Here is a 14,812-nt window from a genome sequence, read left to right on the forward strand (position 1 = left end):
GGCTATCAAAAAGTTGGAATTCACTGCCACCTGGAGAAATCCAAAATATATGAAGCATAGAGCACGTGTCAGCAATGTTTTTGTTGGTATTATGTTACTACCGTACTGACATGTGTTGTCTGCTTGATGAATCTGGTTTTCTCCAGGTTGCTGTCACAGTCACATGTTTCTGAAAATTTTTCTCAGAATAAATATGCTGAGAATTTAGTATAATGTTGTGCTTATACAAACATTATGTAACTTTCATTTAATATTTTTGAATTTTTTTTGTACAGCAATACTGGAAAGGGTTTACTGTCAATATCACAGACTACTGGACCTCAGATGTCATGGATACGTTGGTTGCAAAATTTGTTTAGTTATGTGACTAGTAATGCAAATTGCGAGTACCAGTTCTTATTTCATCAATACTGTAGTTTTACTTTGTCTATCAGTGGATTAAGCACATAAAGAATATTATAATCAAAATTTCTGAGAAAATAAATCATCTTTCTAAAAATTTCATACACACATAGCTTGATGTAAGATTGTTTAAGTTAGCTAGGCTTGCTAGTAAGCGACCACTGTGCCATAAAGGTACATTCCAATTTTTGTCAATAAATGTCAAAATATCGAAAATATCTTAAATGTGGCAACTACAATGTCATCACTGCAGAGATGCTGCCAAGATTTTATCTAAAGGGCGGAGATCCACCCTTGTCACCAATGTCAGGGGGAGTAGAAAAATAAGGGGGAGGAAGAAACAGCCATAGTTCAATATTTATCTAACATTTCAATACCTGTCTTTCTTCCTGCTCCACTGTTAGAGCTCTACTGAATTTAAATTCTTTGTAAGATGTTGCCTATAATTCTATAAGCATTAATCTTTTGATTGTTTCTGAGCTTAATCTGTGCCTAATCTGTGCATGAATATTTTTCTGAGCCGAGATCCCCCTTTTAGTCTGCTGTCTGAAGGGGCATATTTGTAGCTAACTGAGCTAGCTTTAATAAGCTGGGAAACTGTTCTTTTTGGTTGTTATGTACAAAATTCCACAACTCCTAGGTACTGTCTTTTGGATACTTTTGCTCCAAAATAAGATTTTTCAGTAACATAAGTTTCAGTTTCTTAATATCAGTCATTTGCTGACTATTATGACAGATTTTTTATCTGCTCCAGGGGCCCAGAGTGGCCGAGTGGTCTTCGTTATGGATCACTGCCATCTCACGTCTGTGTGGGTTTGAGTCTCAGATTTGGCCAATGTGGGAATGTGAGAAAGTTTGCCAGTAGCTTTTCTCGTGGGTCGGTGGTTCTTTCCAGCGTTTTCCCAGGTTCTTCCTCTACCATTAATACTGGCTGCCATGTATAGCCTATCGTGTACTGAAAAATGGCGTTAAACCCTACAACAACAACAATAACAATTATCTGCTCCATTTTACAGCCATCAGTATCAAAGAGTCCTTGTTAAGAATACATCTTTACTTTTTGATTTCACTTTAGATTTTCATTTATTCATCGTAAAACTTATAAAACTATAGTATTAAAGAACAACATCACATGAGGCTAAAATGCTGGAAAAAAAAAATAAAGGCTGCATTCATCTTTTTAATTGTTGGTATTTTCATCAGGCTTGGTACTCTGCCTTTTCTACATTTAATTAAAAAAAACTGCAGAAAGTGGGGTTGACCTACATGCCTCTTATTTTGTCCATCCAGCATATACATTAGACTCATATTCATAATCATTTTTGGATTCAAAATCACTTACTGATATCTTCACTGACAGTTACTCACTCTAATAATCTGATATAGTTCATAACTTTAAAAATCACTGTCATTGCCACTATCATCAGCCATTATTTGCTGAACATATTCATCATTATGACGATGAATCATATTGGGAATCAGCCATTTAGGTATTCGGATAGCCTATATTTTAGATAGGCATATATAAAACTTCCTTGATGTAAGGTTCAAACTACAACATAATGTTTGTTCCAGGGTCCAGTGTGTCAATCAAATCCAGTTTAACAAACATTCATATCAAGATGAAGAACCCAGATGTGTAAACAGTTGCCTACCTGAAGAGAAACAGATTGATGACAAGTGCTACCTCTAATGGCAGCATGGCTTGTGTTGTGACAAGCACTTCAAGGGTTAACAAATAAAAACTGCATACTGTGCAAAGTACATTGTTATATGCATGACTTTAAACTAAATTGTTTGAGTCCTCCCACATCATTGCTCCCCAAGTGCATATATTCATAGAAATTTTATGCGATTCTCAAATTTGCACATCCTGGCAGCATCTCTGTTGCTACCATCCTACCCACAGAGTTTCACTGATGTGAAAAAAATCATATATACACCTAAAAATGTTGTGAAAAGATGAAGCAAGAACTATTATTATTACTGGAGAAAACATAGTAAGAGTCCATTAAAAAACTGAAACACAAACAATTGCAAGTGATGAACCTTTTCTCTAAATGTGAACAATTACATTCAGGCAATTTCTTTTTCTTTTCTGTATGGGTTCACTTACATGGTTTAGGCCTCCTGTGAGGAGACATGTATCCTTTGGAAGGGGTCTGTCTCTTGACCTTAGTGCTGATAATTCCTTTAGGGACCACTTTTGACTTCTTTTTCAATACTGATGCTGCTGCAAATTGATAATATACTACTAAAACAGTCATTCAATGCAAAAATCAAGTAAGTCTGATCCCCAAAAGATTGTTTTCAACAACATATTCAACAATCTTTTTGGGCTTGAACAATTTATCTATGAGGAACTACTTATGGATCTTTCAGCCTCTCCCAATGTTAGTTCTGAAAACTCTCAAAATGTCTTTTTTGTTGTAGAAAAATAAAACAAAACAAAGTCGAATTTGCATTTATTAACAGTTTTCTAACGTACACTGCAAAATTAACCTATCGGCCCAATGCAGTATACAGGAATACCTGTCTTGAAAGACCAGTGCCACTGGGCACCCTTTTGTTGACAACCTATCCTTTTTTCCCAAAAATTTAAAAAAAATAATCCTACATTATGCATCAGTGTTGGATAGGAACATTGCACCCTTGGGATCTTAATTATGCACCAAACATTCAGCAAAGTTTCTTGTCTGACAAAGAATTCTGACCCTTGGCTGGAATTCTATACTGATGCATATGAAGAAATCTATTAATAATTACAATGTCTATTAATAAAATATGAAGTAAAAACCATGATGTAAACAGAGCAGAGCTGCCAACCCTCCATACTCACAATCAGTAAAAAGAGGGACAAAAATTAGTGAATTTTGAACACAATTAGTGAAAATTATATCATGACACTAGCTCCATCCACTTTGATGGTCAGTACCGCCTTATATGAAAATCCCAAACTAAAACTAAAACATTATTTACACTGATCACAAGGACAAATTTATTTGCAGCCATATTTACTGATATACACAAACTTCATACTATTTGTCATGATATGATACTGTGGCAGATTTAAACTTCCTCAACTGGGCTATAGTAAATAAATTTGTTTTCAAAACAGTTCAGGCTTCTTGCCTGCTGTTTAATCTTGATGACTAAAACTGTTGCAAATTTTCAGCACCTAAGGAGGCACTAAAGTTTGTCTTATTTTTCCTTACAATAGGAAATATTCTTTCACTGTCACTGTTGCTGATCTCAACTGAGAAAGGCAGGTTATGTTCAACAAGAAAATTCACAAACAATGCTTCAGCACTGGTAGCTTGCAGGACTTGAGTAGGTGGCTTAAAGTACTGCCACATGCCCATAGGGGCTTGTATCATTAGTTACAATTTAATTGTTATACATGTACTATATAATAATATTATTATATAATACATGTATAACAGGTAAACTGTAAGTAACAACATGAGCCTCTGTGCACATTCTCAATTCAAAAATTCGCGGCATACTACTGTACAAAAAGCATAATGTACATCTATGTTTGATGGCTAAATGCAGGGCTAATTTTTGGTGTACTCCAATCTATATTTCACTTTTTGTTGAATACATATCTTTTTCCATGGAGGTGAAAACATTTTAACTGTTGTGAATCCATAAGATGAAATGTCGAACGATTAACGATTAGTAGTGTCAGCGAATGCACAGAAAAATATGAACTCGAGCAAATTACGATACATGCTAATCTCAAAATACCTACACTCAAAAAAGTTGTCATTTGGTGTTTGTTTAAAAAAGATTACAGTTGCTAGGAGTATGTGCATGTGCCATAAAAAAATATCAGTTTGGCCAAGGTTTTTTTCATGAGTATTTGTAAAACTTCTGTTCTAAATATAGGGCAAACTGAAACAACTGGATATAGTTCTGCAAACATCATGACTAGCAATACAGGACCATAATGGGTATCAGTGACCACTGCTGCTATTTTGACTAGCACTTAACAGGATACAATTTATTTTATTCATGATTTAAGCTAATCGAGAAATTGGGAATTTGTGATTTTTTTGCATGTGGAGTGAATCCGTGATTGCTATCGAGAGTCATGAAATTCATGCCAAAATCGTGAGGGATGGCAGGTCTGTTCGAGCATGTGCTTGTCACTGGTCTCCAAGGAATGGTCACTGAACAAACCTTACTTTCATTCCCAAGTGTATGATAGTGTTTTACAATGTAGAACAAGAATGGCAAATATTCCTGATCCCTCATCATATGACTGGTCTTTCATCACATGACATTAAACTTTGATCACAGTGAACAAAAAAACATAATGATTTCATAACTTTATCATTCTTTGACAAAATTAAGATCAACTTTAATTACAACACATTTCAATCCTACAGTGTGTAGCCAATTTGTACTGATTAACTTAGCTACATGTACAGATTACAGTTCATTGAAGTTAAAAAGCTGTTGTAATTCTTTTTCTATATAAAAAAAAATCCATCTTGTCATTATTTAAGAAAGGAAATTCAATTCTAGATCAAATCTGAATCAATGAAAATATCATTATTTCAGGGACAGGAGTGGACACTAATTTTTTTAACCTGTTCACATTTGTATCATTGTAGAAGTTATCTTAAGTACACAGTTCCAACAAACTATTGCCATTACCTTGATAGTCTCGAACATTAATAAGTATTTAAATGTCCTCCTTAAAGTTAACACAAGTTTTTATGCTCTATCTTGAGGTAAAGAAATTTTCAATGGGTGTTTTGATGTTTTAAAGTTGCAACAGTATTTACAAAATGCCATTTTTTTTTGTTCAGAAATATGACATGAATAAACCTTGGATGTGAATATTCCACCCTCAGAATTCTGTATCAGATATTTGGCATGTCTCATTCAAAATTCTGACCCTCATGTCGAATATTCCTATCCTTTCTATTGTTCTAAAATTCTGACTTTTTGATAGAATATTCCTATTCTTTGCATTGTTCTAAAATTGTGACTTTTACCTAGAATATTTCTATCCTTTCTATTGTTCTAAAAATTTTGACTTTTATGTAGAATATTCCCATCCTTTGTATTATTCTAAAATTATTAAATATTCCTATCTTTTCTATTATTCTCATATTTCCCATATGTGTAATATCAAGCCTTCCAAAGTGGAACAACACAGACCCTGATCTGCTGTCACATAATGCACTGGCAGAACAGGGTCGATGCTGTTTGTTCTACTGATTACCACTAACAAACTGCACAGACCATGATCTGCTGGCACATTATGCGATGGCATATCAGGATCTTATGCAGTTGGATTTTACTTTTATGCGAGTATAAAAGGTACGATAGCTAGAAATCATCTCTCTGCTTTAAATAATGCTGTCTACCTCCTTTTAAAATTCAATACCACTGGTTAGTTTGTAAGCATGGTCAATTAATAATATATGCCAATATACAATATTTCTCCCTTTTTTTCAAATGGTAAACATCTTAAAACTAATTGTTGATTAGTCACACAGGTAAATAACTGAACCAATTATTATTATGGGATAAGGGGATAAAAAGAAAACAACAGGCTAGTTAAATAACTTCTTGCGCTGAAATGCTGACATTACCCAATAATACACGAGCTCATTGTCATGATTTATAGATCTTGACTATACGGTTGAGCCTGAAGCTGTGTTTTAAGTAAAAAAAAACTGGTTAACTGAAAAAAGAAAAGAAACAGGCGTCAGCAAGACAGTTTGCAAGGCAAAAACTTATGAATAATCTGCAGCTCACCTGGCTTTGTTTTTGTAGATTTCCTTGGGATATCAAACGGTTTTAACACTGTCTTTTTGAACTCATTCTCCTGGAAAACAATATTTTCTCATATTTTAATATACCAATACTACATACAAATATCATAATGCAAGATATATATTGCAAGAACTCTGAGGGATCATATATTACTTGTCTAATTATACCAGAGCAATTTGTCATGTGTCATGTAAATCTGTCAGATTTAAAACACTTAAATTTAAGTACTCTGTTGCTAAAGTGAACTTCACTTCTGTGAATTCCTTAATTTTATCAACTTCTAAGCTGGACTTCAAGGGTAACATCCAAAGAGACAGTAAACCTCTTTATAATGAACTCTAAGCATTAAAACTAGTCACGTATGGTCATAAATGTCAAGGCTGATCAAATTTTGTTTTCACCCACTTGTCCAGGACAAGTGATTTCAGAAAACTCACCTTTCCCACCTTAACTTACACTTTTCTCAGAATTGTTAAATCCTGAATTGTCAGTTTCACTGACATAAACCCTGGCTGAATTTCCAACCTGTGCCAGTTTGGGTGATTGTTTACAATAACTGCAAAACATCTTTACTTCTAAGTCAAAAACTTCAAACCAGGGATACCAATCAACCCAATGTGGATGAAAATTTCTTTCATTTAGTTATGGCATATCTGAAAATTTTTGCTCGCTTTTGTCTCTTGGGAGAAACAGTCTCACACTCAGTTGCAGCCTTGCCTTTTATCCCTCCACTTTCACATGAATTTTCCTTCTCCGAATCTTCTTTATTACTGTCCTTGCAAAATTAATTTAGCAAACTCATTTAATCCAGAGTAAATAACAGCTCACTTGGCAACTACTTCTAAAGCGATCGTAACATAGATTTCATCATTTAAATACAAATAGTGACAGCTCATTAATCAGCTTGTTTTGCAGCAAATATAATATCGCCCGTGACGTTAATCCTCTGTATAATCAATTAAAAATTAAAGAATGATTACTGCTAATTAATCATACTGGCTTTGCTTTGTTTGGCATGTTTTGTTTTGTCAATTATTTGGCTGTTAGGCCCAAAATGCAATCAGGTGGCAATAGAGCTTGCATACATGGAACAGTTATCAATGACCACTGGTCAGTATGATACCAGACGTAAATGTATATGGAAAGGGGTATTTTTATGTGTGACCCAAGTGCATAATGACCAAATAAAGGTCAATAAAGTGATTAAAGCATGAAAATAGAGACTTGCCAAACATTTTAAGAAAGGTAAAAAGCAGTGACTGCCCATGAGAAAATCAGATATACATAGGACAATCCCTAAAAAAAAATTTAAAAATAAATTTTTAGTTTTTAAATTTAATTTACATTAAATGCCATCTGACATTTGTAGTTGCCTTAGGTAATTTTTGTGCAATGCTAGAGACATGTTGATAGAATGTAGATCTCAATTATGCTAAATATGATTAAAGTTATAGTCCTGAAAACTTGTTGCAAATCAAGTCTTAAATTTACTTCTGCAAGAAGACAGAGTCACATATAACCCCACTGCCCTGATAAAATGTCTGTTAGGAGAAAGAAAGTTTTGTCAAAGGTGCTATATAGAGAGTTCATATTTAAAAAATATACAGTACAGTAACAAGTATCATGTGTAAGTACTTTTTTCATTTGGGTCAATGCATTTGTGAATTACTAATGGATGATGGACAAATGGAGAAAAAAAAAACAGTAACAAATATTGAAACCAAGCAATTCCAAAAAGAAAAAGGTAAACCCCCCCCCCACATGCCTCAAATTATTGAGATTTCACTGTATAAATGTACAACCAAAGTGTCATGGGGATATACTGGATGGTTTTGGAGTTATACTCTAGAATTAAAAGTGTGAATGGTGGATGGATGGATGGATGAATAAAAGATAAATATGGACCACCAGCCTAATACATGTACCAAACAGCATGGAGATTTTAAGCAGTTTTTGGCGTTATGCTTCAGAAATGAAAGGATGGATTGATTCCTGGAAAGAACCATTTCTATTATCTGCCAATTTTAACTGGGCATCATACGAAAATACACTTATAAACTGAATCCAAAATTTTCAACATTTAAACCATGAAGAATATATGCTGTAAGCTGTTAGAATTTGTCGAGCCATCGAAACAATAATAAACTATAATAAACATAATAAAAAACAAAAGCTTTGACTTAGTCCTAGATATGCAAATGCATGTACTTACAGTTTCTTTGGCAACTTTTCTGTTTTTATACATATCATAGTTTGCTTCATCTACTATTTCATCCAGATCTTCTTGGTATATTTTCTGTAGGAACTGAAACCAGATAATAGATACCTTTGAGAAAACTAATGCAATTTTAAAGTAAAGTTAAATAAAGTCCCTTTTATTTCTTGTTCATCTAAATAATATTCAATGTGTTTCTTTAAAACATAAGAAAAAAATATGAATGTTAATATCAAAGTCACTCTTGGACTTAAAGGTATTATTTTGGAATATTAAGAGTCACTACCACGTCAAGCACAGCTAGTCAAGAACAAGAAAGAACTACAAATCTGCGCTAATTCTTAGTTCAAAAACTGCATCTCCCTTTTGTCGTACATGCAACTCTAATAGATACTACATGAATACTGACCTTTCAACCAATTTTATTACACAGAAATTTCTTCTATCATTTGGGAGCTAGACATATTTATGATTCATGAAATAAACTATGTTGATCATAAGAATCATGCAAGTCATGTGTCTGCAGTAAGGAGGAACTGAAGGAAATAAGGGTATAAAATCCAAAGATTTTATTGTGAGACACAGCACTCTTAATAAACATTTTGAGCAACAAATTATACAAAAAGAACCACTGCTAGTGGGACCTGACTTTGGATTGCTACTGCATCAAGCTCTAAAAAGGAATGCAGCCTGAAAATTGACCTTACACAAAACTTAACCAGACATGCATAACATTAAATGTCATGACTCTTTTGGGGCACAGAAGAAGAAACTAGCAAATGCTGTACAGGATTCATTCAGAAGAAGAAACTAGCATATGCTGTTCAGGGTTCATTCAGTAGAAGAAACTAGCATATGCTGTACAGGATTCATTCAGAAGAAGAAACTAGCATATGCTGTTCAGGGTTCATTCAGTAGAAGAAACTAGCATATGCTGTACAGGATTCATTCAGAAGAAGAAACTAGCATATGCTGTTCAGGGTTCATTCAGTAGAAGAAACTAGCATATGCTGTTCAGGGTTCATTCAGAAGAAGAAACTAGCATATGCTGTTCAGGGTTCATTCAGAAGAAGAAACTAACATATGCTGTACAGGGTTCATTCAGCATCAAAGGTTAAAAACTTGAAGACTATTTTAAAGATTTCCAAAAACCCATGTTACGAGTTTTTAAGGACACAATTAATAAAAATTCAAGAGAGTCATTAGTTGTAGGTTTTAATTTTCTTAATATTATCTGTAACAAGAGACTATGAACGGGACACATTCTTGTCTTCTCAATTACAATCTCATTAAAAATCAATATGAGTTTAAAGTCCCATCCAACATTATGGTACAATGAAACCTATTTCATACTTGTTCTTTTTAACTATTTCTCTTCTCATCAGGCATCTCATCCAGCAACTGCAGCTGAACTTGTTTATCTTCAGCAGTTTATAAACTATTTCATTCGTAAATGATACAAAGTTTTCCTGAAGATTCTGCTTATTCTGCATATTTATCACTGACTTAACTCTTTAATATCCTCAATATCCATTCTTTTCTTTTCTTTGATGTCATAAGACACAACTTACAAACTTCTTTGCCTCTCTTTCTTCTGTGCTTCTTTTTCTTTATGTCTATTGTCCATATGTGCCTGAGACATATATGTCTAGCTGCAGCTGCTGACAAAATCAGTCTTTAAATAATTGACATTAAGAACTCCAGCAACACTACCTACATGGTAATTAATTATCCTGTGCAATGAGCGACTGCATAGAGAGGATTTCAACCATTATCTACCAATGTAATAAAAAGCCACATTCCACAGTTACTTTTTCCAACAGAAAGAATAAGTAGGAGCTTGTATGTCCTCCATTGATGCTGGAATTCGGCCTTGCTGGCAAGACGGTGATGGAAGAAAGTGCCCAGTCTGCCCTGCCTTCTCGATCAAAACTAATGAATGCTGTTGAATCAGTAGATATGGAAGCTTCACAGATTTTACCTACTAGTAGGAATGAATGTTAATAAAGTGGAGTTGGCCGGGCTGGGATGAATGTCTGGATGGATAGGTCTAAACATGATACTGGTATGCCATGTACTGGCATACCAGTATGACAGTCAGCCCATCCAGTACAGGCAGTCTGTGGCCAGTTAGTCCCATCCACCATGGTCAGTCTGCAGCCAGTCAGTCCCATACAGTATGTGCCGTCTGTGTCCAGTCAGTCCCATCCAGTATGGGCAGTCTGTGTCCAGTCAGTCCTATCCAGTTTTGGCAATCTGTGTCTGGTCAGTCCCATCCAGTATGGGCAGTCTGTGTCCAGTCAGTCCCATCCAGTATGGGCAGTCTGTGTCCAGTCAGTCCCATCCAGTATTGGCAGTCTGTGTCCAGTCAGTCCCATCCAGTATGGGCAGTCTGTGTCCAGTCAGTTCTATCCAGTATTGGCAATCTGTGTCCAGTCAGTCCCATAAAGAATGGGCAGTCCGTGTCCAGTCAGTTCCATCCAGTATGGGCAGTCTGTGTCCAGTCAGTCCCATCCAGTATTGGCAGTCTGCTGGGTGCCAGATGCATGACCACTGCAACCATATATTGACGGTGTAAAGTAAATGATATATAACTTATGGGTCAAGTGGAAAGTAATCCAACCTACCTGACTTCGGTGTTCTTAAAGTAAAGGCATGGAAAAGTACTTATGCTCAATGGGCTGCCAAGTTTGGTTAAAATGGTTCCAGTTTGATATAACTCACTCATCAACATTCTGGATGACAGAGCTTGTGCTGTAGTATGCATACCATATGTGATTCCAATACTGCTTTAGTGGAATGGCCTGGCATGGCTTCAACTGGATCTGACATATTAGCTGTAGACACCGAATCCAAGCTTTCATCAAGCATTACAGCATAACCAGATTATTTCTTTACCCTCTTCTTGAACAGTGATAGAAAGTGAGGTACAATTTCAAATGTTGAGATGTAAGTCATTTTCCTTTCAATGCAACTGGGCTACATGGCAACAGTAAACTCGTATTACCTCTTTGCTTACCTAAGTTTTTCATCAGCCCTACACAGCTCTGCCTAAAGGATTGGATGCAAATTCTGGATTGGCTGTGCACATGACCTGACCCTTCCCACTCATATCCCATGACTTTAAGTATGTATTGTAAATGTTGTTGGAGGCACAGAATGACATGAATGATGCACACTTGCAACAGGGGCAGACCATTTAATTTTCCTTGTGGATGAGGAGGTCATTTACTTTTTTAAATTAATATAACTGATATAATAGATTTCTTTTTTTATAAAACAGATCAGTTTTTTTTAAAGCCAAAGTTCAGAAATTGTTATTTTCAGAACAAATCCACCACCACCCATCCCCAAAATTAAATGGTTGGTACTTAATTCCATATGATTCAACTGCCATTTTTCCATCCCAAAGCTTTGTGACAGTATGAGGATAGAAAACGATGTTTAACTTACTCCTATTTTCTTCTTATTCCTCTCTCCTTCCTCATTAATGAGATTTTTTGTGTCTTGAACATTTGACTGCCTTGCATATCTGGCATTTCCATTCTTCTGCACAGTTGGTAATCGAAACTGACCTTGTGTCTCTTCATCACTCAAAACATCATCTATTATTTCATGAAACCTGAAAAATGAAGGATGAAGGTAGTTTTATATTGACACAACAGTGTTTGTATTTGAAAAACCATACATTTTTTTTACACAAAACTTCAACAAATAATCCTAAATTTGTATAAAACCAGGATTTATTAAATTCAAAGAGAGCCTGATTGGACAGCATATATCATAAACAGACAACTGAAGACAATAGCTGCTTTTAGCACACCTGCACATTTGTGCAAGAGAGCTAATACTATACTGTCAATCTCATAGTCATCAAAGGTGTTACTAAATGTAGGCATTTATGTGTTTCTCAGACATTATTGCTGATACTATCATGAGCCTTTCATACATGTATACATCCCAAGAAGTACTGCAATGCCACAACAAATGTGGGCAACCAAGACATACTTTCATGCTCCAGTAATCATGTACACCTTTTGTTTTTATTAGTTTCTGAGACACTGTTGCTAGTCTTGAAAACAGACACTACACTATCATACCAAAACTGGCCAACTGTTACCTTTTCACACTTCAATGATCCTGTACACTTTCATTACTAGGTCAGTTTTTTTGAGTGCCGTTTGTACGGTCATAACCAAATATGTGCATGCAATCTAAAGAGTACTACACCACCATACAAAAATGAGGTCACTGTGAGCTATATTTCACTCATGATTATGTACACTTTTCAGATTTAGGTGAGTCTCTCATGCACTGCTGCTTGTGCAATCATGATGCCTGAAATGTGCATGCATGAAAAGAACAATTAAACTGCATTATCAAAAGTAGGTTACCATAATCTTTATTTTACACTTTAGCGATTATGTACGCCTTTGATGTTATGTGAGTTTCTTGGACCATTGCAAAGTCACTAAATGGATAAAAGCATAGTTCCCGAGGAGTACATCATCACTCTATCAAAGAATCAAGATTTGCTGTATATGTATATATATATATATATATATATATATATATATATATATATATATATATATAGCTCACTTAACCAGTTTGGATTTAACAAATTTACCAATTTAACAACATAGTGGACCAAGTCCAGATACAGAGAAAATGTATTTATTCCTTTTATTTAGATGAAAGTTTATTTATAGTGATTTTTTTTACTGGCCCGTGAAATAGTTACAAAATGGTTCAACTGTGACTACATACTAAAATGTTTTTTACTCACACAATTTGCAAATAATTAGCCCGCATTGTGAAAAATTAAAAAAAAAATTATGACACTTTCAACACATAACAAAACATACATTTATTATGCAAAAAGCAACTGATAACAAATTTATTTTCTTCCTAAAATCCTATAAAAAATACTGTAATCACACCATTTATTGTTGAAACAAGGTAACAGCTGCTTTTTCCAAACTAAATAGCTTCTTTTGAACTCAAAATGACAAATTTAGCTTTACACAATTTGTATGATTACAGTACTTACTGTCTTTTCAGTTTCTCTTCAAAGGAATCATTCTCCTTATCTCCATACAGGTCATCCAGGTAGCTGCCTGAACCTTTCTGGAAACCGACCCTTCCTGAGCTTGCTGTTCTCACTGTTACCTCAGCACCTTTCTGGGGAGGACTTGTCTCACTTTCCCAGCCTCTTCTACAGAGAGGTAATAAAAGAAAGATTGAATATATTGGTTCTAGTTAATGAAATATGAGTTGAGAAGTCCAGAATCTGTTACCTAAGCTTCTAATTTTATAGCAGGGAATCATTTTTCTTTCAAAGTAGAAGAAAATGCTCTTTGCTGAGTATCTTTAATAACAGTATTCTCCATCTGTGAAACTTTAACAACAAAACACTGCAACTCGGTGTGAAAGATTTCATATTGAAAAATATGGAAATTTGGAATTTATTAATATTTGTCTGATAATAAGGCACCCCAATTTTTAAACAAATTTATTTAGTTTGGCTCAATGGTATTATTGTGGCAAAATACCATATAAGGAACTTTAAAATCATATGAATTAAAAGCAGTCAAGTTCATATGTCTTACAACAAAATTTCATTTAGAATTACCTTTTCTCTCCATAATTTACTTGACAGGAAGCATTTGTGAGAGCATTTAAACCTAAGAGATATCATACTTAGTAGTAACCATAAACTAGACACTGTTGGAATCAAACATTCTGGCAGTTTATTGAGGTTGCCAATGCAATTAAGTTTAAGTGGTATCACAACAGCTTTTGGGTGGACAAATATGAGGCATGTAGGTACAAGAATACAGATGAGCTGGATTAGGAAGTATTGTTGTAATAACCCTAACATGAATCCACATTTCCAATCAGACTTCAAAATACTGTATAATGTCAATTAGTTGGTGATCTAATGTTTGCTCTTTGTTTGCTCTCAGAATTCAACCACAGACATGTTACTTAGTTGACACATGTTAAGCTTGAGAATGGAAATTCACACATATATTGAAACTGTTGAGGATGAAAAATAAAAGCTTGGAGCACATGGTTACTAATTTTTGTCCAATTAATTGTATGCCAGCCAGTAAGTATGTTTTGCTGTCCTGTAATTTTCGTGTAAATAATTATACAATATTTGAAGTTTGATTGGAAATGTGAAATAATTTGTGGACTATTACAAGGAAACTAACAAAAATGTAGCACTCACATGCAGTGTTTATGGTCTGTTGCTTAAATGGACAAAAAAGTAAGTATTCTCAAATCATTCTCAAAAGTTGGATTCTCAATTACTTTGATACATATCATGGATTTAAAGGTGACTAGATGATAACCATAGCTGCCAACCTTCCAGGTTCACAATTAGTGAAA

At 34.6% G+C, this 14,812-nt stretch overlaps 1 protein-coding gene across 2 annotated transcripts in view; it reads right to left on the reverse strand.

The window, feature by feature from the left end:
* Positions 1-14,812, reverse strand: part of LOC149787897 (centrosomal protein of 95 kDa-like) — a 64,190-nt gene that overhangs the window by 17,249 nt on the left and 32,129 nt on the right. Inside the window, exons 12-16 of one of the 2 annotated variants that reach the window (XM_089974140.1) lie at positions 13,467-13,631; positions 11,867-12,035; positions 8,411-8,503; positions 6,181-6,250; positions 2,519-2,632 (exon numbers count right to left, since the gene is read on the reverse strand). In XM_089974140.1, the coding sequence (XP_089830266.1) occupies positions 2,519-2,632; positions 6,181-6,250; positions 8,411-8,503; positions 11,867-12,035; positions 13,467-13,631 (611 nt within the window). Of the gene's footprint in view, positions 1-2,518; positions 2,636-6,180; positions 6,251-8,410; positions 8,504-11,866; positions 12,036-13,466; positions 13,632-14,812 lie in introns of both variants that reach the window. The other variant, XM_089974139.1, reaches the window with a different exon arrangement.

The sequence above is a fragment of the Sinohyriopsis cumingii genome, chromosome 11 (genome assembly GCF_028554795.1).
Source record: "Sinohyriopsis cumingii isolate HCF-2022 chromosome 11, ASM2855479v2, whole genome shotgun sequence".
NCBI classification, from domain to species: Eukaryota; Metazoa; Mollusca; class Bivalvia; order Unionida; family Unionidae; genus Sinohyriopsis; species Sinohyriopsis cumingii.